Source organism: Anomaloglossus baeobatrachus, chromosome 1 (genome assembly GCF_048569485.1).
Source record: "Anomaloglossus baeobatrachus isolate aAnoBae1 chromosome 1, aAnoBae1.hap1, whole genome shotgun sequence".
NCBI lineage: Eukaryota > Metazoa > Chordata > Amphibia > Anura > Aromobatidae > Anomaloglossus > Anomaloglossus baeobatrachus.
In genome coordinates this window covers 191663964-191688838 of record NC_134353.1, presented here as the reverse complement: position 1 = coordinate 191688838, position 24875 = coordinate 191663964, and the positions used below count along the sequence as shown (strand labels likewise).

The window sequence follows — 24875 nt, the reverse complement described above, 5'->3', positions numbered from 1 at the left end:
ACCTTCCCTGGTCGTGTTCCTGTGCTGACTTCTTTCCCGCCTGTCCCATGCCTATGCACACAGTGCCCTGAGCCGGTGTCCACAGGCCCTGTCGGAGTGGCTTGAAGCTCTATCCCTTGGCCCTATGTGGTCACCTTCCAGCGGATTTGTGAGTTGGCTTTGGTACTAGATGTGTCCTCAGTTTCTGGTTTTACTAGTGGAGCACATTGGTTCTTCTCCTCTAGTCTAGGGCCCAGTCCCCGTTCTGCGGCCAAGTCCTTCCACTCCATTGCTGTATGTGGAACGAGGCCACGGGAGTATTGCGCACTTCCTGTGGTCTCTAGGACCCCTTCTGTCTTTCGCCTGGGTCAAGCTGCACCAGCTCTAGACCACAGGTCTTTCCTCCTCCACTGCTCCTTACAACTCTCTCACACTACAGTGTCCCCAACTAACTAGACTCCACCCCCAGGCCCTGTCAAATTAGGGGGAGGGAGGAACCATCACCAGTGGTGGCTATACAAAGACATTAATAGATCCAAGCCCTAACCCTGACCCGGTGGAGAGCTGCTAATTGAGGTGTTGTGTGTTTTGTATGCATACCGCTGGATGAGCTTCTCTGTACCCAGGATGGGATAGCACACCTCTGGCTGAGGTGCAGTACCCTCTGTGGCGACTGAAGCCTCAGGGGCGCCTTATATGTGGCCCCTTTTTCTATACAGATCCCCCCATACTGCCTTCTTTCCCATGCAGATCCCACAACATGCAGCCCTCTTTTCCATACAGACCCCACCCAGGCATCCTCTTTTTCCATACAGTTTCCAATTGCCCCCACCATGCAGATCCCAACCCCCAGTATGCTCAGCTCCAGGAGCGCTTACCTGCTCCCTACTCCGGTGGCCTCTCCACCTCAGCGGCGCTCTGCAGAGCTGCTGGCAGTGTGATTATGTAAACTCATCATGCTGCCGTGACCTTTGGAAAGTGCACATTCCGCCGCATGTCAGGTCACGGAGCTAATTGGAGCTCCACTGATCCCAGAAGTGATGGAGGTACAGAGGTTAATTTCCATTAGACGTTAATACAAATAAATAAACAACACCGCCCCCAGCTCCCCAAAAACAGTAATATCTGGTTTTCACTTAGTATTTTATTAGAGTAGATATGACAGAGGACAATTATCACCAAAACACAGGAGGTGACTTAAGTAATAATCTTTATTTATGAAGTCAGTTTACCCGCTCAAGGTCTATAAATTATTTCACTGATCTGTCATTTCTGAGCTTGGTCTCTGTCAGGGTTGAATAGGAGAAAGTTGGCAGACATGTGGGGCCTGAGCAATCCATCAGCACCCGCAATCTCATCGCTGGGAAGCAATTGAGTGTAGAGATAACCCTCTCCTGACTAATCACCTAGATGCGGACTTCGGCATATGAGGGGTTAAGCTGCCACGATCTATACATAGATACTATATTTTCTCTACAAATACATGTGAGGTTCTTAGCGCACAATGTTATCAAATTGTGTGAGCCCATCTGCCAACGTCAAGGCGACCTCTTCAGATGGGTCCCTACACTAACTTATCACTAAATTACTAACTATCTGGAACTAGGTCAAATCTGATATAACAACCATTTTTATTATTACTGCACTTTTTTTTTTCAATATCCATCTGTTATTATAATTTTTTTATCATATTTTTATCCTTTGTTCTAATTGTTGTATTAAAATATCCTAATAAATGTTTTTTGACCCTAATGGTTTTTGATCCAGAAGAAGACAAAAACCCCAGGACACGTTCAGCCAATTTGTATCACAGGGGAAAAATTCCTTCTTGACCCCGAGAAAAGGCGATCAGTCCTAGAACCCTGGATCAAAACTAAATGTTATTTCTAGTTAAGTAATTAATATTGCAGTGCTAATTCAACTAGTACTATAGTGTTTATAGATTTTAGGTGTTATACTATTTTTATACTGCTCTCTTATTCCAGTATTATTCTAACTTTTATATTTTTTCTAATTTAGTGTTTTATTTTTATAGATATAACTATTTTATTATTATTTTCCTGCTATCTTATTACAGTGTAATTCTAACTTTTCTATAACTATTAATACTATATTATCCCTACAATTTAGATCCAGAAGAAGGCAAAAACCCAGGACACGTTCAGCCAATTTGTGTCACAGAGGAAAAATTCCTTCTCGACCCCGAGAAAAGGCGATCAGTCCTAGAACCCTGGAACAAAACTAATTGTTAATTCTGGTTAAGTAATATTGCAGTGCTAATTAATCTAGTGCTATAGTGTTTATAGATTTTAGGTATTATACTATACTATTCTTATCCTGCTCTCTTAATACTGAATTATTCTAACTTTTATATTTTTTTTCTAATTTAGTGTTTTATTATTATCCTGCTACCTTATTACAGAAATATTCTAACTTTTACATTTTTTTTTTCTAATTTAGTGTTTTATTTTTATACATATAACTAATTTATTACTATTATTTTCCTGCTATCTTATTATAGTATAATTCTAAATTTTCTATAACTAATAAAACTATACTAGCCCTACATTATTGATCCAGAAGAAGGCAAAAACCCCAGGACACATTTAGCCAATTTTTGTCACAGGGGAAAAAATTCCTTCTCAACCCCGAGAAAAGGCGATCAGTCCTAGAACCCTGGATCAATCTGCTTTTCTACCTATTACTACTATTATTTTATTCATATTTTTACTTTCGTATTATCTCTCATATTATTGTTCTTATTATTATACTTACCACCGCCATCTTTGTTGTTTCAGTCTTCAGGTCCCAGCAAGATGGTCCATATGATGTTTCGCCTTCCTCTCAGGAACCAGTTGATGTAGTGGCGGTTGCTGTTCTGCTGGATCGTTCTTTGAGGAGGACTCCTTTCAGGGATGTGGCTATCCAGTTTTATCTTCTTTGTAGACTTTTGTGGCATGCATTCTTCTTCTTCATCCAGCCATTTGCATAATTCTTTCATAATCTTTTCTCTTTCATATTCTTCTGCCCTCTTCCTTTTTACTGTGATGTTGATTGTACTAGATGGTTCAGGCTGTTCTTTGTGCCGGACTCTGGACTCGGGGCTGGTCGGCATCAGGCGCTGGGAAGACAAGAGATTAAGTTACAAGGATTAATAGGAACATCTGAATACACAACCACCTTATAATAAAAGAAACAACAATGTTGCCCTTAGTTTTCTGACTGACCTCCTTCTTGAAGATTGGTGAAGGCAGCAGTTTTATACAATATGACAGTCTTCTCAATTTTTCCTCAGGTGTAATGTAAACTGAAGGAAACAATCAGATATTAGGATCAGATTAGAGACTAAAGCACCCCCCCCCAAAAAAAAACATTTTTAAGTGCTGTCTCCAATAATGATTGTGAGATATGGGTAAAAAGGAAGCAATGGCAAATATTATTATTAAACAATACATTGAACACAGAAAGCTGATTTAAATAATAGGCGTTTACTGATGATTTTCTTTCTTTTTAGGCTTTTTGTTACTTTTTTTGATGCTAAAGTTACTTCTAAAAATACCAAAGAAGTTATGGTAGGACATAAGTAAAATGATATGCAAGCCCCTGACCCGTGATCCCCATCAGTAGTGCGTGTAGACAGGGCCAGTGCGCTGCAGACTGTTTCTGTCAGTACTGAACAACATTATCCTGGGCATCTTTGGAGTTTACTAGACCCGTGCAATTAATATTGATGGATCCCATTAATGTTACAGTTAATTAAAGGAGCTATCTGGGACTATTTTAGTTTTTTACTATGGGCCTAAAAGCTAACAGACAGGTAGTCAGCATCTACCGGCCTGATAGGTTTTAGGCCCAAAGTCTAACAATGAAATATTCCTGGATAACCCCTTTAAAGTGGAAATCCTAAATCTAGGGAACAGAGACTGACGGATACTACCTGGTCCAACGCTGGTACAATATCCAGTCCAATCCATGGCTTCTTCTGATATCTTTGCTTGTCGTAATGAATCAAAATCCTATAAAACAGGAACAGAGGTTGTAGAGACTTCATCCATATTTCCGTGACTTGGGTGTACAGTTCCTGAAAACACTGAAGAACATTATCTCTATATTAAGGGGCTGCTGTTGACGGGCGAGATTGGGAAATGGAAAGATATTTCCTGTTACATATGAGATCGATTCCACTAAAGGGGTTGTCTGATGGGAGATACTGATGCCTGATCCCCCTGGTGTGAGTGCGGGTGATGGATGTATCGCCGCCCGGTATCTAATGTGAGTGTGGGTGATGGATGTATCGCCTCCCGGTATATAGTGTGAGTGCAGGTGATGGATGTATCGCCGCCCGGTATATAGTGTGAGTGCAGGTGATGGATGTATCTCCGCTCGGTATATAGTGTGAGTGCGGGCGATGGATGTATCGCCGCCCGGTATATAGTGTGAGTGCAGGTGATGGATGTATCGCCGCCCGGTATCTGCTGTGAGTGTGGGTGATGGATGTATCGCCTCCCGGTATATAGTGTGAGTGCGGGTGATGGATGTAATGCCACTCGGTATATAGTGTGAGTGCGGGTGATGGATGTATCGCCGCCCGGTATATAGTGTGAGTGCGGGTCATGGAAGTATCGCCGCCCGGTATCGGGTGTGAGTGCAGGTGATGGATGTATCGCCGCCTGGTATCTGCTGTGAGTGTGGGTGATGGATGTATCGCCTCCCGGTATATAGTGTGAGTGCAGGTGATGGATGTATCGCCGCCCGGTATATAGTATGAGTGCAGGTGATGGATGTATCGCCGCCCGGTATATAGTGTGAGTGCGGGTGATGGAATTATCGCCGCCCGATATCGGGTGTGAGTGCAGGTGATGGATGTATCGCCGCCCGGTATCTGCTGTGAGTGTGGGTGATGGATGTATCGCCTCCCGGTATATAGTGTGAGTGCAGGTGATGGATGTATCGCCGCCAGGTATATAGTGTGAGTGCAGGTAATGGATGTATCGCCGCTCGGTATATAGTGTGAGTGCAGGTGATGGATGTATCACCGCCCAGTATCTGCTGTGAGTGCGGGTGATGGATGTATTGCCGCCCGGTATATAGTGTGAGTGCAGCTGATGGATGTATTGCCGCCCGGTATATAGTGTGAGTGCAGGAAATGGATGTATCGCCGCTCAGTATATAGTGTGAGTGCAGGTGATGGATGTATTGCCGCCCGGTATATAGTGTGAGTGCAGGTAATGGATGTATCGCCGCTCGGTATATAGTGTGAGTGCAGGTGATGGATGTATCGCCGCCCGGTATATAGTGTGAGTGCAGGTAATGGATGTATCGCCGCTCAGTATATAGTGTGAGTGCAGGTGATGGATGTATTGTCGCCCGGTATATAGTGTGAGTGCAGGTAATGGATGTATCGCCGCTCGGTATATAGTGTGAGTGCAGGTGATGGATGTATCGCCGCCCGGTATATAGTGTGAGTGCGGGTGATGGATGTAATGCCGCCCGGTATATAGTGTGAGTGCAGGTGATGAATGTATCGCCGCCCAGTATATAGTGTGAGTGCAGGTGATGGATGTATCGCCGCTCGGTATATAGTGTGAGTGCAGGTGATGGATGTATCGCCGCCCAGTATCTGCTGTGAGTGCGGGTGATGGATGTATTGCCGCCCGGTATATAGTGTGAGTGCAGGTGATGGATGTATTGCCGCCCGGTATATAGTGTGAGTGCAGGTAATGGATGTATCGCCGCTCAGTATATAGTGTGAGTGCAGGTGATGGATGTATTGCCGCCCGGTATATAGTGTGAGTGCAGGTAATGGATGTATCGCCGCTCGGTATATAGTGTGAGTGCAGGTGATGGATGTATCGCCGCCCGGTATATAGTGTGAGTGCAGGTAATGGATGTATCGCCGCTCAGTATATAGTGTGAGTGCAGGTGATGGATGTATTGCCGCCCGGTATATAGTGTGAGTGCAGGTAATGGATGTATCGCCGCTCGGTATATAGTGTGAGTGCAGGTGATGGATGTATCGCCGCCCGGTATATAGTGTGAGTGCGGGTGATGGATGTAATGCCGCCCGGTATATAGTGTGAGTGCAGGTGATGAATGTATCGCCGCCCAGTATATAGTGTGAGTGCAGGTGATGGATGTATCGCCGCTCGGTATATAGTGTGAGTGCAGGTGATGGATGTATCGCCGCTCGGTATATAGTGTGAGTGCGGGTGATGGATGTATTGCCGCTCGGTATATAGTGTGAGTGCAGGTGATGGATGTATCGCCGCCCGGTATATAGTGTGAGTGCAGGTAATGGATGTATCGCCGCTCAGTATATAGTGTGAGTGCGGGTGATGGATGTATTGCCGCCCGGTATATAGTGTGAGTGCAGGTAATGGATGTATCGCCGCTCGGTATATAGTGTGAGTGCGGGTGATGGATGTATCGCCGCTCGGTATATAGTGTGAGTGCAGGTGATGGATGTATCGCCGCCCGGTATATAGTGTGAGTGCGGGTGATGGATGTATCGCCGCCCGGTATATAGTGTGAGTGCAGGTAATGGATGTATCGCCGCTCAGTATATAGTGTGAGTGCGGGTGATGGATGTATTGCCGCCCGGTATATAGTGTGAGTGCAGGTAATGGATGTATCGCCGCTCAGTATATAGTGTGAGTGCGGGTGATGGATGTATTGCCGCTCGGTATATAGTGTGAGTGCAGGTGATGGATGTATCGCCGCCCGGTATATAGTGTGAGTGCAGGTAATGGATGTATCGCCGCTCAGTATATAGTGTGAGTGCGGGTGATGGATGTATTGCCGCCCGGTATATAGTGTGAGTGCAGGTAATGGATGTATCGCCGCTCGGTATATAGTGTGAGTGCGGGTGATGGATGTATCGCCGCTCGGTATATAGTGTGAGTGCAGGTGATGGATGTATCGCCGCCCGGTATATAGTGTGAGTGCAGGTAATGGATGTATCGCCGCTCAGTATATAGTGTGAGTGCAGGTGATGGATGTATTGCCGCCCGGTATATAGTGTGAGTGCAGGTAATGGATGTATCGCCGCTCGGTATATAGTGTGAGTGCGGGTGATGGATGTATCGCCGCTCGGTATATAGTGTGAGTGCGGGTGATGGATGTATCGCCGCTCGGTATATAGTGTGAGTGCAGGTGATGGATGTATCGCCGCTCGGTATATAGTGTGAGTGCGGGTGATGGATGTATCGCCGCCCGGTATCTTATATTACCTGATATCTCGCGCTGATCGCTGGTGTTTGTCTTCACACTCTGATGAGATGTAACAAACCTGAGGATAAACAACTTTTTTTTTTCTTTTCAAACTGTGCATTTCTATTGGCTGTCTATGATTGCAGGCACCATGGTAACAGAGACATCTGCAGATTTAAAGGGCCAGGACGCAGTCATAACGCTATAGTAAATGTTACCATAGATTTCATATAACACTGTATATTACATGGAGCTGCTCAGATAATGTGTGGGCAGTTCTTCTGTATCTCTTCATATATTACAAAGATTTACTTAGAGGAGCTGTAGAGATGTCTGGGGTAAAATTACTTGTGTTGTCAATGGTACGTGTATAAAGAAGGCCTGGTAGTGTCTGTAATGGTCCAAAAATTGTTGTTTTATGTTCAGAACAAATCTAAGTATTTTTTGTTTCAATTTCCCCATTAACTTTCTTGTGCATTTCCATCACAGAACATTGTTACATATAGCTAGGATTGTCATAGCAATCAGACCATTGGGGCCAATCAGGGGGCAGAGCACTGAGGTCCCTTTTGGCTTTTCTCCTGCAGTCACTCCCTCTGGGTATAATACTGTATGTGACAAAAGTGAGTACACCCCTCACATTTTTGCAAATATTGTGTTATATATTTTCATGAGCCAACATTGAAGATAGGACCCTTTGATACAATGTACAGTAGTCAGTGTACGGCTTGTATAACTGTAAATTTAATGTCCCCTCTAAATAACTCTACACACAGCCATTAGGCCATGTGCGCACGTTGCTTTCTTCCTGCGTTTTGGTTGTGTTTTAAACTGCACCTTGTCAATGACAAAATGCATGCGTTTTACTTCCCCAGCAAAGTCTATGATAAATCAGAAATTTCCATGCGCACGTTGCTTTTTTTTTGTATCGCCGCCCGGTATATAGTGTGAGTGCGGGTCATGGAAGTATCGCCGCCCGGTATCGGGTGTGAGTGCAGGTGATGGATGTATCGCCGCCTGGTATCTGCTGTGAGTGTGGGTGATGGATGTATCGCCTCCCGGTATATAGTGTGAGTGCAGGTGATGGATGTATCGCCGCCCGGTATATAGTATGAGTGCAGGTGATGGATGTATCGCCGCCCGGTATATAGTGTGAGTGCGGGTGATGGAATTATCGCCGCCCGATATCGGGTGTGAGTGCAGGTGATGGATGTATCGCCGCCCGGTATCTGCTGTGAGTGTGGGTGATGGATGTATCGCCTCCCGGTATATAGTGTGAGTGCAGGTGATGGATGTATCGCCGCCAGGTATATAGTGTGAGTGCAGGTAATGGATGTATCGCCGCTCGGTATATAGTGTGAGTGCAGGTGATGGATGTATCGCCGCCCAGTATCTGCTGTGAGTGCGGGTGATGGATGTATTGCCGCCCGGTATATAGTGTGAGTGCAGCTGATGGATGTATTGCCGCCCGGTATATAGTGTGAGTGCAGGAAATGGATGTATCGCCGCTCAGTATATAGTGTGAGTGCAGGTGATGGATGTATTGCCGCCCGGTATATAGTGTGAGTGCAGGTAATGGATGTATCGCCGCTCGGTATATAGTGTGAGTGCAGGTGATGGATGTATCGCCGCCCGGTATATAGTGTGAGTGCAGGTAATGGATGTATCGCCGCTCAGTATATAGTGTGAGTGCAGGTGATGGATGTATTGTCGCCCGGTATATAGTGTGAGTGCAGGTAATGGATGTATCACCGCTCGGTATATAGTGTGAGTGCAGGTGATGGATGTATCGCCGCCCGGTATATAGTGTGAGTGCGGGTGATGGATGTAATGCCGCCCGGTATATAGTGTGAGTGCAGGTGATGAATGTATCGCCGCCCAGTATATAGTGTGAGTGCAGGTGATGGATGTATCGCCGCTCGGTATATAGTGTGAGTGCAGGTGATGGATGTATCGCCGCCCAGTATCTGCTGTGAGTGCGGGTGATGGATGTATTGCCGCCCGGTATATAGTGTGAGTGCAGGTGATGGATGTATTGCCGCCCGGTATATAGTGTGAGTGCAGGTAATGGATGTATCGCCGCTCAGTATATAGTGTGAGTGCAGGTGATGGATGTATCGCCGCCCGGTATATAGTGTGAGTGCAGGTAATGGATGTATCGCCGCTCGGTATATAGTGTGAGTGCAGGTGATGGATGTATCGCCGCCCGGTATATAGTGTGAGTGCAGGTAATGGATGTATCGCCGCTCAGTATATAGTGTGAGTGCAGGTGATGGATGTATTGCCGCCCGGTATATAGTGTGAGTGCAGGTAATGGATGTATCGCCGCTCGGTATATAGTGTGAGTGCAGGTGATGGATGTATCGCCGCCCGGTATATAGTGTGAGTGCGGGTGATGGATGTAATGCCGCCCGGTATATAGTGTGAGTGCAGGTGATGAATGTATCGCCGCCCAGTATATAGTGTGATTGCAGGTGATGGATGTATCGCCGCTCGGTATATAGTGTGAGTGCGGGTGATGGATGTATCGCCGCTCGGTATATAGTGTGAGTGCGGGTGATGGATGTATCGCCGCTCGGTATATAGTGTGAGTGCAGGTGATGGATGTATCGCCGCCCGGTATATAGTGTGAGTGCAGGTAATGGATGTATCGCCGCTCAGTATATAGTGTGAGTGCAGGTGATGGATGTATTGCCGCCCGGTATATAGTGTGAGTGCAGGTAATGGATGTATCGCCGCTCGGTATATAGTGTGAGTGCGGGTGATGGATGTATCGCCGCTCGGTATATAGTGTGAGTGCGGGTGATGGATGTATCGCCGCTCGGTATATAGTGTGAGTGCAGGTGATGGATGTATCGCCGCTCGGTATATAGTGTGAGTGCGGGTGATGGATGTATCGCTGCCCGGTATATAGTGTGAGTGTGGGTGATGGATGTACCGCCGCCGCCCGGTATATAGTGTGAGTGCGGGTGATGGATGTATCGCTGCCCGGTATATAGTGTGAGTGCAGGTGATGGATGTACCGCCGCCGCCCGGTATATAGTGTGAGTGCGGGTGATCGATGTATCGCCGCCTGGTATATAGTGTGAGTGCAGGTGATGGATATATTGCCGCCCGGTATATAGTGTGAGTGCGGGTGATCGATGTATCGCCGCCCGGTATATAGTGTGAGTGCAGGTGATGGATATATTGCCGCCCGGTATATAGTGTGAGTGCGGGTGATCGATGTATCGCCGCCCGGTATATAGTGTGAGTGCAGGTGATGGATATATTGCCGCCCGGTATATAGTGTGAGTGCAGGTGATGGATGTATTGCCCCCCGGTATATAGTGTGAGTGCGGGTGATGGATGTATTGCCCCCCGGTATATAGTGTGAGTGCAGGTGATGGATGTATCGCCGCCCGGTATCTTATATTACCTGATATCTCGCGCTGATCGCTGGTGTTTGTCTTCACACTCTGATGAGATGTAACAAACCTGAGGATAAACAACTTTTTTTTTTCTTTTCAAACTGTGCATTTCTATTGGCTGTCTATGATTGCAGGCACCATGGTAACAGAGACATCTGCAGATTTAAAGGGCCAGGACGCAGTCATAACGCTATAGTAAATGTTACCATAGATTTCATATAACACTGTATATTACATGGAGCTGCTCAGATAATGTGTGGGCAGTTCTTCTGTATCTCTTCATATATTACAAAGATTTACTTAGAGGAGCTGTAGAGATATCTGGGGTAAAATTACTTGTGTTGTCAATGGTACGTGTATAAAGAAGGCCTGGTATTGTCTGTAATGGTCCAAAAATTGTTGTTTTATGTTCAGAACAAATCTAAGTATTTTTTGTTTCAATTTCCCCATTAACTTTCTTGTGCATTTCCATCACAGAACATTGTTACATATAGCTAGGATTGTCATAGCAATCAGACCATTGGGGCCAATCAGGGGGCAGAGCACTGAGGTCCCTTTTGGCTTTTCTCCTGCAGTCACTCCCTCTGGGTATAATACTGTATGTGACAAAAGTGAGTACACCCCTCACATTTTTGCAAATATTGTGTTATATATTTTCATGAGCCAACATTGAAGATAGGACCCTTTGATACAATGTACAGTAGTCAGTGTACAGCTTGTATAACTGTAAATTTAATGTCCCCTCTAAATAACTCTACACACAGCCATTAGGCCATGTGCGCACGTTGCTTTCTTCCTGCGTTTTGGTTGTGTTTTAAACTGCACCTTGTCAATGACAAAATGCATGCGTTTTACTTCCCCAGCAAAGTCTATGATAAATCAGAAATTTCCATGCGCACGTTGCTTTTTTTTGTCAAAATCGATGCCTAAAAAAAGCAGCATATCACTTTGCGTTTTGTGAATATTCTTCACCCTTTGAAATGAATGAGATGCGTCAAAACGTAACCAAAATGTTTAGCTGTGCGTTTGCACTTCATTTTGGGGTATATCAGGAGTTATTTTTCTGTGAGATTCACAAGTTACGTAGGTTGCAAAAAGACTTGGATCCATCAACTTCAACCTTTCTCCACCATCATACATTCTTTGTCACTAAATTATCTATAACTGGCAATGCTATTTTAGCTGAGGAAAGCATCCAGCTGTTTTTTTAAAAACGGTTATAGTGCCAGCCATTGCTACCTCTTGTGGTAGGGCATTCCACAATCTCACTACTCTAACTGTAAACCCTTTCCTTTTTAGCTGCCGGAATCACTTTTCTTCCACTCACAGTGAATGCCCCTGGTCCTTAGTATTGTCATTGTAAGGAATAAGTCATCTGCCAGTCCTTTATATTAACCACACATGTATCTAATATATAAAGCTGAGTGTATGTATGTGTGTGTATGTGTGTATGTCTGCTAAGGAATCTGCACAGTCGCATTTACAATCACAAACTTTTGCACAGACACCTCATTTGACTCAGGGAACGTCATAGACTATGTTTTGATAGGAAAATTTAACCACACGCTTTACAGTTACTCTCCAAACAACCTGCCTCCATTAAAGTGAATGAATGGAGCTGGGAGCTACGGGTTATTAATAGGAGCTGTGATTGGTTGCTATAGGAGCAAAATAAATTGTTAGTATGAGACGCTTATGTGTGAGGTAATATGATGTCAGTGGAGAGACAGACACAGACAGAGATAAACTGAGAGACAGACAGAGAGAGACAGACAGACAGGCACAGACAGACAGAGAAAGAGGCAGACAGGGAAAGAGACAAAGACAAACAGACAGAGACAGATAGAAAAAAAAAGCCAGACAGACAGTGAAAGAGACAGACAGAAAGACACACGGCGAAAGAGACAGGCAGACAGGGAAAGAGACAGAAAGACAGGGAAAAAAGACAGACAGACAGAGAAATAAACAGACAGAGGTAGACAGGGAAAGAGACACAGACAGACAGACAGGGAAAGAGACAGACAGATAGAAAGATACAGACAAAGAAATACAGAGAAAGACAGGGAAGCAGACAGACATACAGGGAAAGAGACAGACAGAGACCAACACACAAATACAGAGAGACAGAGAGAGACAGCCAGAAACAGAAAGAGACAGACAGATAGAGAGAGACCGACAGAGATAGACAAAGTGATACAGAGACAGCCAGGGAAAGAGACAGCCAGGGAAAGAGAGAGAGAGAGAAGCAGACAGTGAAAGAGACAGACAGAGACTGACAGGCCAAGAGACAGGTAGACAGAGAGAGACAGACAAAGACAGATAGACAGAGAGAGACAGACAAAGACAGATAGACAGAGAGAGACAGACAGAGAAAGAGATACAGAGGCAGACTGGAAAGAAACCGTCAGAGAGACAGACAGAAGCAGACCGGGTAAGAGACAAACAAATAGAGACAGACAGAGAGACAGAGAGAGACTGGGAGACAGACAAAGAAACAGTTACTATCCCGGGCACCGCCGGGTACTACAGCTAATTTATACATATAAATGAGATCTCCTCTGAGACGTCCTCTTTCTAAGCTAAACAAGACCAACTTTTCCAGCCTCTTATTATATGGGAGGCCTTCCTTCCATTCCTTGTAGTAATCTAGTTGCTGCTTTTGAACTGACTCTAACTTTTGAATATCTTGTTTATAATGTGGAGCCCAAAGCTGGATCCCACATTCTAGATGTGGCCTTACAAATTATTTATAGATGGGAAACAATACATTGGGATCACAGGATTTTATCGCTCTGTTTACACATTGATGGGAGAGCTGCTTGGTACTTAATCGAGCATTTAGGTACTCAATCAAGTATCCAGGTACTTGGCGATAAGCTCGAGTCCCTGATCCTCATCTTTTGCAGCTGTTTTTAAGTCATTAAACATCTGGGGATTGTCTGCCAATACAGTAATGCCGTACCCATTTTGGCTGCTGGCATTACTCTGATTGGCTGGCCGCATAGCGTCATGAAGTTTATATAAGACTCGGTGATGCTATGCTTCCGGAAATAATGTAGTGAGAGTTTCTGCGGGAAAAGGGACAGTGTGTTATAGCGTCACAGTACCTGCAGGTGCAACATTAAACCAAGAGTCCTTTTCAGGGATAATTGAAATAGATTCTATTATCTAACACTGCTCTTAGCTGCAATTAGTGTACAGTTAGCTTCTGCAGTAGGGATAGTGTATTAGAGGCGTTTAGGCAGGGTTCATCGCGTTACAGTCTTTGGTGCTGCCACATACAACCAAAAGTCCCTTTCAGGGCTAATTTAAATACATTCTATTCTCTAATAATACTGCTATTAGTCTGCAATTAGTATAAGAAGAGTTAATGGAAAAGTGATATTATTAATATTAGGGTACCGTCACACTTTAGCGATGCTCCAGCGATCCCACCAGCGATATGACCTGGTCAGGATCGCTGGTATGTCGCTACATGGTCGCTGGTGAGCTGTCAATCAAGCAGATCTCATCAGCGACCAGTGACCAGCCCCCAGCGACGCTGCACTTGATAACTAAGGTAAATATCGGGTAACCAAGCGCTTGGTTACCCGATATTTACCTTTGTTACCAGCGCACACCGCTTAGCGCTGGCTCCCTGCACTCCTAACCAGAGTATACACATCGGGTTAATAAGCAAACCACTGTGCTTATTTACCCGATCTGTACTCCAGCTACGTGTGCAGGGAGCCGGCACTGACAGCCTGAGAGCGGCGGACGCTAGTAACCAAGGTAAATATCGGGTAACCAAGAAAGGGCTTCCCTTGGTTACTCGATATTTACCTTGGTTACAGCTTACCGCAGGCGGCCAGACGCCGGTTCCCTGCTCCCTGCACATTCAGATCGTTGCTCTCTCGCTGTCAAACACAGCGATGTGTGCTTCACAGCGGGAGAGCAACGTCAAAAAAATGAACCAGCACTTTGTGTAACGAGCAGCGATCTCACAGCAGGGGCCAGATCGCTGCTCAGTGTCACACACAGCGAGATCGCTAATGAGGTCACTGCTGCGTCACAAAAACCGTGACTCAGCAGCGATCTCGCTAGCGATCTCGCTATGTGAGAAGTACCCCTTAGAGGCACGAAGATAGGGATTCTAGACTTACAAACCTTGCTGCTGCAACATTAATCAAAAGGTCCTTTTCAGAGCTAACACACATGTATTTTATTTTCTTATAATACCACTCTTAGCTGCAATTAGTGCAGGGGGAGCTGGTGGAGAAGGGATCGTGCATTAGAGCCATGTAGGCAAGCATTATAGCCTAACAGTCCTTGCTGCTTTATCCTAAAACCAAAAGTCCTTTTCAGGCCTACATCTATTCTATTCCCTATTAATACCGCTGTCAACTGTACTCAGTATAGCGATAGCTGCTTGAGGAGGAATAGATTAGAGGCATATAGGCAAGGTATATTGCTTTACAGTCCTTCTATAGGTGTACTGCTGCTACAACCTAACTGCATTGGTCAGGGTGCGGGAGATGTTATGAGACACCTGCTGGTGTAAGGCAGGGATGGCATCCCGGGAAATATACTGGCGGCTGGGTGCCTGCTGCCATGAATGGAAAGCCTCAATGTCCACAAGCCTAGTTGTAACATTTCCAGGGCAACCACTCAGGATATGCAAGCACGTAGCTCCCTGTGAACTTTTTTCCTACATCTCCAACTGGTCCACATGCAAAGCTTCCTCTTTAATTGTGAGCAGTAATACTTGGCACGGCTGTGATTGCTCCAGAAGTGCCACTGCCTAAAAGCTTGCTGATTGGCTGCTTTGCAGCCTTTCAACAAGCTTTGTTTCGGTGACAATCCCAAACAGGAGCCGCATGTCCAGTGAAAAGTACACTACAAATAAAACTATATGTGCTAGAGTGTTAGAGACTGCACTATTCCATACAACAGTATCCTGCAAAACACATGGCTAAAACATTTACATCTTTTTTTACAGTGGATGTTGGAATCGACTATGTAGCATCTATAGAAGGCAACCGTTTAGCATATGCATCCTGGTATATGCACTAAAGAGAGGCCATTTAGAATAAAAGGGTTATTCCTTCCCAAGAATTAAGTTATCACTGATCCTAATGATAGGGGATAACTTGGTGATTGTTGGGGTCTGTCCTGACTCCTGAGAACAGGACTCTGCAGCTCAGCCATGAATGGATTGGAGGTGCGCATGCTCAGCTTCTGCTCTTCATTGTCCATGGAACTGATAGAAATAGCCGAGCATAGTGCTCATCAGTTCTATAGGTAATAATGAATTGGGCAGAGGCCAGGCATGCATCTGTGCTTCATCCAGGATGGGACTGCAGAGCCAGCCATGTTCTTGGAATCCCTCAGCAGATTATCCCTTATTCCATGGATCAGGGATAACTGGATTTTTTGGGGTGAAGAACTCTTTAAAGAGCCAAGTTAATTCTTCTATTCGTTAAAATTACAATAGCATACAAGACCCAAAACCAAATATGTACATCAGTACAAACCAAAAGTTTGGACACACCTTCTCATTCAAAGAGTTTTCTTTATTTTCATGACTCTAAAAATTGTAGATTCACATTGAAGACACCAAAACTATGAATTAACACATGAGGAATGAAAAAGTTAACAAAAAAGTGTGAAAAAACTGAAAATATGTCTTATATTCTAGGTTCTTCAAAGTAGCCACCTTTTGCTTTGATTACTGCTTTGCACACTCTTGGCATTCTCTTGATGAGCTTCAAGAGGCAGTCACCGGAAATGGTTTTCACTTCACAGGTGTGCCAAGTCAGGTTTAATAAGTGGGATTTCTTGCCTTATAAATGGGGTTGGGACCATCAGTTGTGTTGTGCAGAAGTCTGGTGGATGCACAGCTGATAGTCCTACTGAATAGACTGTTAGAATTTGTATTATGGCAAGAAAAAAGCAGCTAAGTAAAGAAAAATGAGTGGCCATCATTGAATCAACTGAAAATATGTCTTATAGTCTAGGTTCTTCAAAGTAGCCACCTTTTGCTTTGATTACTGCTTTGCACACTCTTGGCATTCTCTTGATGAGCTTCAAGAGGTAGTCACCGGAAATGGTTTTCCAACAGTCTTGAAGGAGTTCCTAGAGATGCTTAGCACTTGTTGGCCCTTTTGCGTTCACTCTGCGGTCCAGCTCACCCCAAACCATCTCGATTGGGTTCAGGTCTGGTGACTATGGAGGCCAGGTCATCTGGCGGAGCACCCCATCACTCTCCTTCATAGTCAAATAGCCCTTACACAGCCTGGAGGTGTGTTGGGGGTCATTATCCTGTTGAAAAATAAATGTACATCCAAATACACACATATATTATATACATATATACAGTTGAAACCAGAAGTTTATATACACTATCTAAAAAGACACATCTGCATGTTTTCCTTACTATCTGACATGAAATCAGAATAAACCTTTCCTGTTTTAGGTCCATTAGGAATCAAAATTATTTATATTTGCCAAATGTCAGAATAATGAGACAGAGAATGTTTTAGTGCATTTTTATTTCTTTTCCATACCTTACATTAGTATTTGGTACCATTTCTCTTAAAATGTATAACTTGGATCAAATGTTTTGGATCTCCTTCCACAGGTTTCTAACAATATTTGGTAGGAATTTGGGCCCATTCCTCCTGACAGAACTGGTGTAATTGAGCCATGTTTATTGCTTGCAGGATTGAGATCAGGGCTTTATGATGGCCACTCCAAAACATTGACTTTGTTATCCTTAAGTCACTTTGTAACCAGTTTGGCAGTATGATTTGGGTCATTGTCCATTTCGAAGACCCATTTCCGCCCAAGCTTTAAGTTCCTGGCTGATGTCTTAAGATGTTGTATGGGTGTCAAAAGTTTCCTTGAGTTTAGACAAAATGTCCTTTGCCACTCTTTTATCAGCCTCCGGCCAGGACTTGACTTCTTGCCGAGCTGCCCCTGTCAGTTGGCCAATGAGGATACTGGTTTTCTAGTCCTCGATCATAGGGTACACCCGGAATAAACCGTAAAATCTCTCTTTAAAGTCAGTCAGGGTATAGGCTTCCTCTGAATATTGTGGTAACCAGGTAGCTCCCAGAAGGTACGGCATGGTAAATGGCAACACCGGAGCTGCTGCTACAGCTAAAAGAACAGCCTCTGCTTCCTCCCTAGTGGACTTGTCCTTGTCAGCACGGGGTTTCATTGCTCGTTTCCGGCAGTGGAACTCCTTTTCGCGCTCTTTCTGGGCTCCACCCACGCTTTCATGCTCTTTTTGGGTTTTGCTCACAATGGCACGCCCCTTCTTTTTCCGCACAGAGTACTTAATGGCGACTGTCCTCTTTAAGCAATACGTTTCAACACAGTTCTGTAAGGCGCACAGTACTTGTTTGTTATGGACACGTAATCCTGTTTGTGACGCCAACTTGTAGCACTGACGGTACAAGGAGTTAACTTTACTCGTCGCCAGGATCGGCGATGTTGGGTCTAGGGATGTCACGGATGGCCCTTGTCCGGCTTCGTGGCCCCGAGGCAGTGGCGTACCGTCAATAGAGGCAGGCCACACCACTGCTATGGGGCCTGTGACCTGAGGGGGCCCGGCGGTGGCTGCCCTTTCACTTTCATCACTCCCAGCGGGGCGGGCTGCCCCCGGCCGGTCACCAAGCAGCTGATTGGGGGGGGCGCACTATTTGAATACCTGTACTGATGTGGAGAATCCTACGGCTGCTCATTGTTACTGTACAATGATCGTTATAAAAACAAAAGAAATTGTGTGTTTTTATTTTTTTGCGCATTTTCACCTCTTAGTTTTTTTTCACCTCCGATAAGTTGGTGTCATTCAAAACTACAACTGTGGGAAAAAATGCCGGCCAGGAAAAGGTTAAACCTGCTCCTCTTATTATACAGGACAAGTACTGGGCACCGGTGGGTGTGGGCACGTCCCTGGTGGTCTGGGGGGCCGCCAGCCACTAACTACAGCTGCCATGGGCCTTACACTAATGATGAACCCTAATGACGGTATCAGCTCAGATGTATTTCCATGATGCTTGCTGTCAGAGAATGGAAGCCTCCCCGTGAGGAGACACTGGCACCCTGCACAATGCTGGTAACCCTGCCTGACACCCCGGAGCCGGGCACACACGGGCTGGCGCTGCTCCCTGCCCCGCCTGTCTGTGCCACCAGGAGACTGGGCACCGCCGCGGAGACGCGCTAGGTGGCAGTAGAAAGCCACAAGGAGCCGACTAAGGAGGACAGGAAGGGGCAGGACGAGGAGGGCTCCCATCTTACGTCCACACCCTCTTCCTGAGTGCCCCTCTCACCATGGCTGCAGTGCTGAGCCCCCTGTGTGTGTCTGTGGGGGGCTGGCCCCGCCGGGTGTGACCCGCTCACAACTCTCGGATTAGTTTCTGCTCTCGGCGGCCGCTTGTCTGCTGGATTTCCCTGCGGTGCGGACAGGACGGAGCCGCCGCCGGGGGCACTCTCCAGGAGCAGAGCCGGTGCCAGGGGCCCGGGACCCCACCATGGCGTCCTATGTGGATAACAGCTTCAGACAGGCAGTGATGAAGCCCCCGGCGGACAGGAGCGCCCAGGTACGTGCTGCCGGGCACAACTTACTGACAACTTTATCACTGACAACTCCAGCAGGAGCCGGGGCTGATCCTGAGGGGCACATTACTGGCAGACAGATCAGCGCCACACATGTGCAGGGCATACATCGGGATGTACCCAGAATGGGGCATGCTGTATCCCTGTGTGATGCCTCATCTATACATGGTGGGCACAGAGGATGGCAATACGGTAACCCTACTCTGTGCCTCCTCTGTGCTGGCACATACTGTATATACATGATGGGCACAGAGGATGGCATTACCGTAACTCTACTCTGTGCCTCGTCTGTGCTGGCACATACTGTATATACATGGTGGGCACAGAGGATGGCATTACCGTAACCCTACTCTGTGCCTCGTCTGTGCTGGCATATACTGTATATACATGATGGGCACAGAGGATGGCATTACCGTAACCCTACTCTGTGCCTCCTCTGTGCTGGCATATACTGTATATACATGATGGGCACAGAGGATGGCAATACGGTAACCCTACTCTGTGCCTCCTCTGTGCTGGCACATACTGTATATACATGGTGGGCACAGAGGATGGCATTACCGTAACCCTACTCTGTGCCTCCTCTGTGCTGGCATATACTGTATATACATGATGGGCACAGAGGATGGCATTACCGTAACCCTACTCTGTGCCTCCTCTGTGCTGGCATATACTGTATATACATGGTGGGCACAGAGGTTGGCAATACGGTAACTCTACTCTGTGCCTCCTATGTGCTGGCATATACTGTATATACATGGTGGGCACAGAGGATGGCAATACCGTAACCCTACTCTGTGCCTCCTCTGTGCTGGCATATACTGTATATACATGGTGGGCACAGAGGATGGCATTACCGTAACCCTACTCTGTGCCTCCTCTGTGCTGGCATATACTGTATATACATGGTGGGCACAGAGGATGGCATTATTAAGCTATACGGTAACCATACTCTGTGATGCCTCATCTATACATCGTGGGTACAGAGGATGGCATTATTAGGCTATACGGTAACCCTACTCTGTGATGCCTCTTCCATACTTGGTGGGCACAGAGGATGGCATTATTGAGCTATATGGTAACCCTGCTCTGTGATGCCTCATCTGCGCTGGTGTATACATGGTGGGCACAGAAGATGACATTAGTAGCCCATTAATCTGTCGGACATGATGTGTTGATATTTGGGCACCCTTGTTGTGTTGGCAAATCACTGGGCACATGCTGACTTTTGCGATGCCATGTTTGGGTTCCTTGTGATATTTGGGTATCGCATGATATGAGGACCCCGCACGTCCGCCACCACATCCATACAGTTGCCCCCACAACATTGCTGGAGCGGGTGCTCCTTCTCTTCTACCATAGAAGGATAGTTTTTTTGCAGGCGGCATGTTACACACATTGGCATGGTGACATCTGACATTAATGACCACCGCACCCCTTCTGTCATTGGCACGGCTGCCCCATGATCAAAATACAGTAGCCTTGTGTTAAGTTTGGAGATCTGCCCACACTTCACCCACATACTTCTTAATTAATGTGCCCGAGGTGATGGGCATCAGCAGCGCTGTGAATGCCATGGAGACTTGTAAGGAGTCGTCACACATTCACCAACAACAAGTCATTGTCAGTCGTCTCCCCTGTAACAACATCGCGCCCATTCCTGACAGACAGGTCGGTATTGTATGATGTCACCCCCCCGCCGGAGTGTGGGCACCTCAGCACAATGCCCCATTCTGTGTGCGGGTAAGAATCATAACACACACTAGGGGCGGCATTATTTATTTTGCCTCTGTCATTTGGTTGGGTGCCTGCTGTTGACTGCTGCTGTGTAGTTTACTCTTGTACATGGGGCATCACTAGGACCTCGCAGTGCCATGCTGTGCCCGCCCTCAGCTGTGTGACAAGTGAACTTCAGCTGAGCGCTGTCCTCGCAGGTCTTCTCTCCTGAAGCTTTTGTATTAATCCACAATTTGTCACACCCATTTTGGATACAAAAAGATGTGTATTTCTTCACCTAAGGGCCTGTCTGCCAATTCTGTCCTCGTCACAGTGCGGAGTCCTCATTACACGCCACTGTGCTGCTGAGGCATGAAACGAGCGCAGGTACAGCTCCTGGCCGGGCATCTGTGGCTCCCACACCGGGGTACCTGGTCCTGTGATGTGAAGCCACGTATCTAGGGGGCAATAATTTCACTATGGAGACAAGTCTAACCCAAAGGCAGAAGGAGGTGCTGCCCACCATGAGCAGGCCGTGCCGTACCGGAGCGATCTACAGGTTATTTATTCTCATCACTAGTACTGAGCACCTGAGCATGGCAGTGCTCGCTCATCACTAGTACCGAGCACCTGAGCATGGTAGCGCTCGCTCATCACTAGTACTGAGCACCTGAGCATGGCAGTGCTCGCTCATCACTAGTACTGAGCACCTGAGCATGGCAGTGCTCGCTCATCACTAGTACTGAGCACCTGAGCATGGCAGTGCTCGCTCATCACTAGTACTGAGCACCTGAGCATGGCAGTGCTCGCTCATCACTAGTACTGAGCACCTGAACATGGCAGTGCTCGCTCATCACTAGTACTGAGCACCTGAGCATGGCAGTGCTCGCTCATCACTAGTACTGAGCACCTGAGCATGGCAGTGCTCGCTCATCACTAGTACCGAGCACCTGAGCATGGTAGCGCTCGCTCATCACTAGTACTGAGCACCTGAGCATGGCAGTGCTCGCTCATCACTAGTACTGTGCACCTGAGCATGGCAGTGCTCGCTCATCACTAGTACTGTGCACCTGAGCATGGCAGTGCTCGCTCATCACTAGTACTGTGCACCTGAGCATGGCAGTGCTCGCTCATCACTAGTACTGTGCACCTGAGTATGGCAGTGCTCGCTCATCACTAGTACTGTGCACCTGAGTATGGCAGTGCTCGCTCATCACTAGTACTGTGCACCTGAACATGGCAGTGCTCGCTCATCACTAGTACTGAGCACCTGAGCATGGCAGTGCTCGCTCATCACTAGTACTGTGCACCTGAGCATGGCAGTGCTCGCTCATCACTAGTACTGTGCACCTGAGTATGGCAGTGCTCGCTCATCACTAGTACTGTGCACCTGAGCATGGTAGTGCTCGCTCATCACTAGTACTGAGCACCTGAGCATGGCAGTGCTCGCTCATCACTAGTACTGTGCACCTGAGCATGGCAGTGCTCGCTCATCACTAGTACTGTGCACCTGAGCATGGTAGCGCTCGCTCATCACTAGTACCGAGCACCTGAACATGGCAGTGCTCGCTCATCACTAGTACCGAGCACCTGAACATGGCAGTGCTCGCTCATCACTAGTACCGAGCACCTGAACATGGCAGTGCTCGCTCATCACTAGTACTGTGCACCTGAGCATGGCAGCGCTCGCTCATCACTAGTACTGTGCACCTGAGCATGGTAGTGCTCGCTCATCACTAGTACCGAGCACCTGAACATGGCAGTGCTCGCTCATCACTAGTACTGAGCACCTGAGCATGGCAGTGCTCGCTCATCACTAGTACTGTGCACCTGAGCATGGCAGTGCTCGCTCATCACTAGTACTGAGCACCTGAGCATGGTAGTGCTCGCTCATTAATAGTACTGAGCATGGTAGTGCTCGCTCATCAATAGTACTGAGCATGGTAGTGCTCGCTCATCACTAGTACTGAGCACCTGAGCATGGCAGTGCTCGCTCATCAATAGTACTGAGCATGGCAGTGCTCGCTCATCAATAGTACTGAGCATGGCAGTGCTCGCTCATCAATAGTACTGAGCATGGCAGTGCTCGCTCATCAATAGTACTGAGCATGGTAGTGCTCGCTCATCAATAGTACTGAGCATGGTAGCGCTCGCTCATCACTAGTACTGTGCCACCTGAGCATGGTAGCGCTCGCTCATCACTAGTACTGTGCCACCTGAGCATGGTAGCGCTCGCTCATCACTAGTACTGTGCACCTGAGCATGGTAGCGCTCGCTCATCACTAGTACTGTGCACCTGAGCATGGTAGCGCTCGCTCATCACTAGTACTGTGCACCTGAGCATGGTAGCGCTCGCTCATCACTAGTACTGAGCACCTGAGCATGGCAGCGCTCGATCATCACTAGTACTGTGCACCTGAGCATGGCAGCGCTCGCTCATCACTAGTACTGTGCACCTGAGCATGGCAGTGCTCGCTCATCACTAGTACTGAGCACCTGAGCATGGTAGTGCTCGCTCATCAATAGTACTGAGCATGGTAGTGCTCGCTCATCACTAGTACTGTGCACCTGAGCATGGTAGCGCTCGCTCATCACTAGTACTGTGCACCTGAGCATGGCAGCGCTCGCTCATCACTAGTACTGTGCACCTGAGCATGGCAGTGCTCGCTCATCACTAGTACTGAGCACCTGAGCATGGTAGTGCTCGCTCATCAATAGTACTGAGCATGGTAGTGCTCGCTCATCAATAGTACTGAGCATGGTAGTGCTCGCTCATCACTAGTACTGAGCACCTGAGCATGGCAGTGCTCGCTCATCAATAGTACTGAGCATGGTAGTGCTCGCTCATCACTAGTACTGAGCACCTGAGCATGGTAGTGCTCGCTCATCAATAGTACTGAGCATGGTAGTGCTCGCTCATCAATAGTACTGAGCATGGTAGTGCTCGCTCATCAATAGTACTGAGCATGGTAGCGCTCCCTCATCACTAGTACTGTGCACCTGAGTATGGTAGTGCTCCCTCATCACTACTACTGTGCACCTGAGCATGGTAGTGCTCGCTCATCACTAGTACTGTGCACCTGAGCATGGTAGCGCTCCCTCATCACTACTACTGTGCACCTGAGCATGGTAGGGCTCCCTGATCACTACTACTGTGCACCTGAGCATGGTAGCGCTCCCTCATCACTAGTACTGTGCACCTGAGCATGGTAGCGCTCCCTCATCACTACTACTGTGCACCTGAGCATGGTAGCGCTCCCTCATCACTAGTACTGTCCACCTGAGCATGGTAACGCTCCCTGATCACTACTACTGTGCACCTGAGCATGGTAGCGCTCCCTCATCACTAGTACTGTGCACCTGAGCATGGTAGCGCTCCCTCATCACTACTACTGTGCACCTGAGCATGGTAGTGCTCCCTCATCACTACTACTGTGCACCTGAGCATCTTAGGGCTCCCTCATCACTAGTACTGTGCACCTGAGCATGGTAGCGCTCCCTCATCACTACTACTGTGCACCTGAGCATGGTAGCGCTCCCTCATCACTACTACTGTGCACCTGAGCATGGTAGCGCTCCCTCATCACTACTACTGTGCACCTGAGCATGGTAGCGCTCCCTCATCACTACTACTGTGCACCTGAGCATGGTAGTGCTCCCTCATCACTACTACTGTGCACCTGAGCATCTTAGCGCTCCCTCATCACTAGTACTGTGCACCTGAGCATGGTAGCGCTCCCTCATCACTACTACTGTGCACCTGAGCATGGTAGCGCTCCCTCATCACTACTACTGTGCACCTGAGCATGGTAGCGCTCCCTCATCACTAGTACTGTGCACCTGAGCATGGTAGCGCTCCCTCATCACTAGTACTGTGCACCTCAGCATGGTAGCGCTCCCTCATCACTACTACTGTGCACCTGAGCATGGTAGCGCTCCCTCATCACTACTACTGTGCAC

General features: G+C 47.2%; 1 protein-coding gene across 7 annotated transcripts in view; it reads left to right on the top strand.

Moving 5' to 3' along the window:
* The first annotated feature begins 18891 nt into the window (after nucleotides 1–18891).
* RAPGEF2 (Rap guanine nucleotide exchange factor 2) overlaps nucleotides 18892–24875 on the top strand; it is a 288204-nt gene continuing 282220 nt past the window's right edge. For all 7 annotated transcript variants that reach the window (XM_075347428.1, XM_075347417.1, XM_075347422.1 and 4 more), the window contains exon 1: nucleotides 18892–19183. In XM_075347428.1, coding sequence (XP_075203543.1) covers nucleotides 19115–19183 — 69 coding nt within the window. In that variant the 5' untranslated portion in view covers nucleotides 18892–19114. The remainder of the gene's footprint in view (nucleotides 19184–24875) is intronic.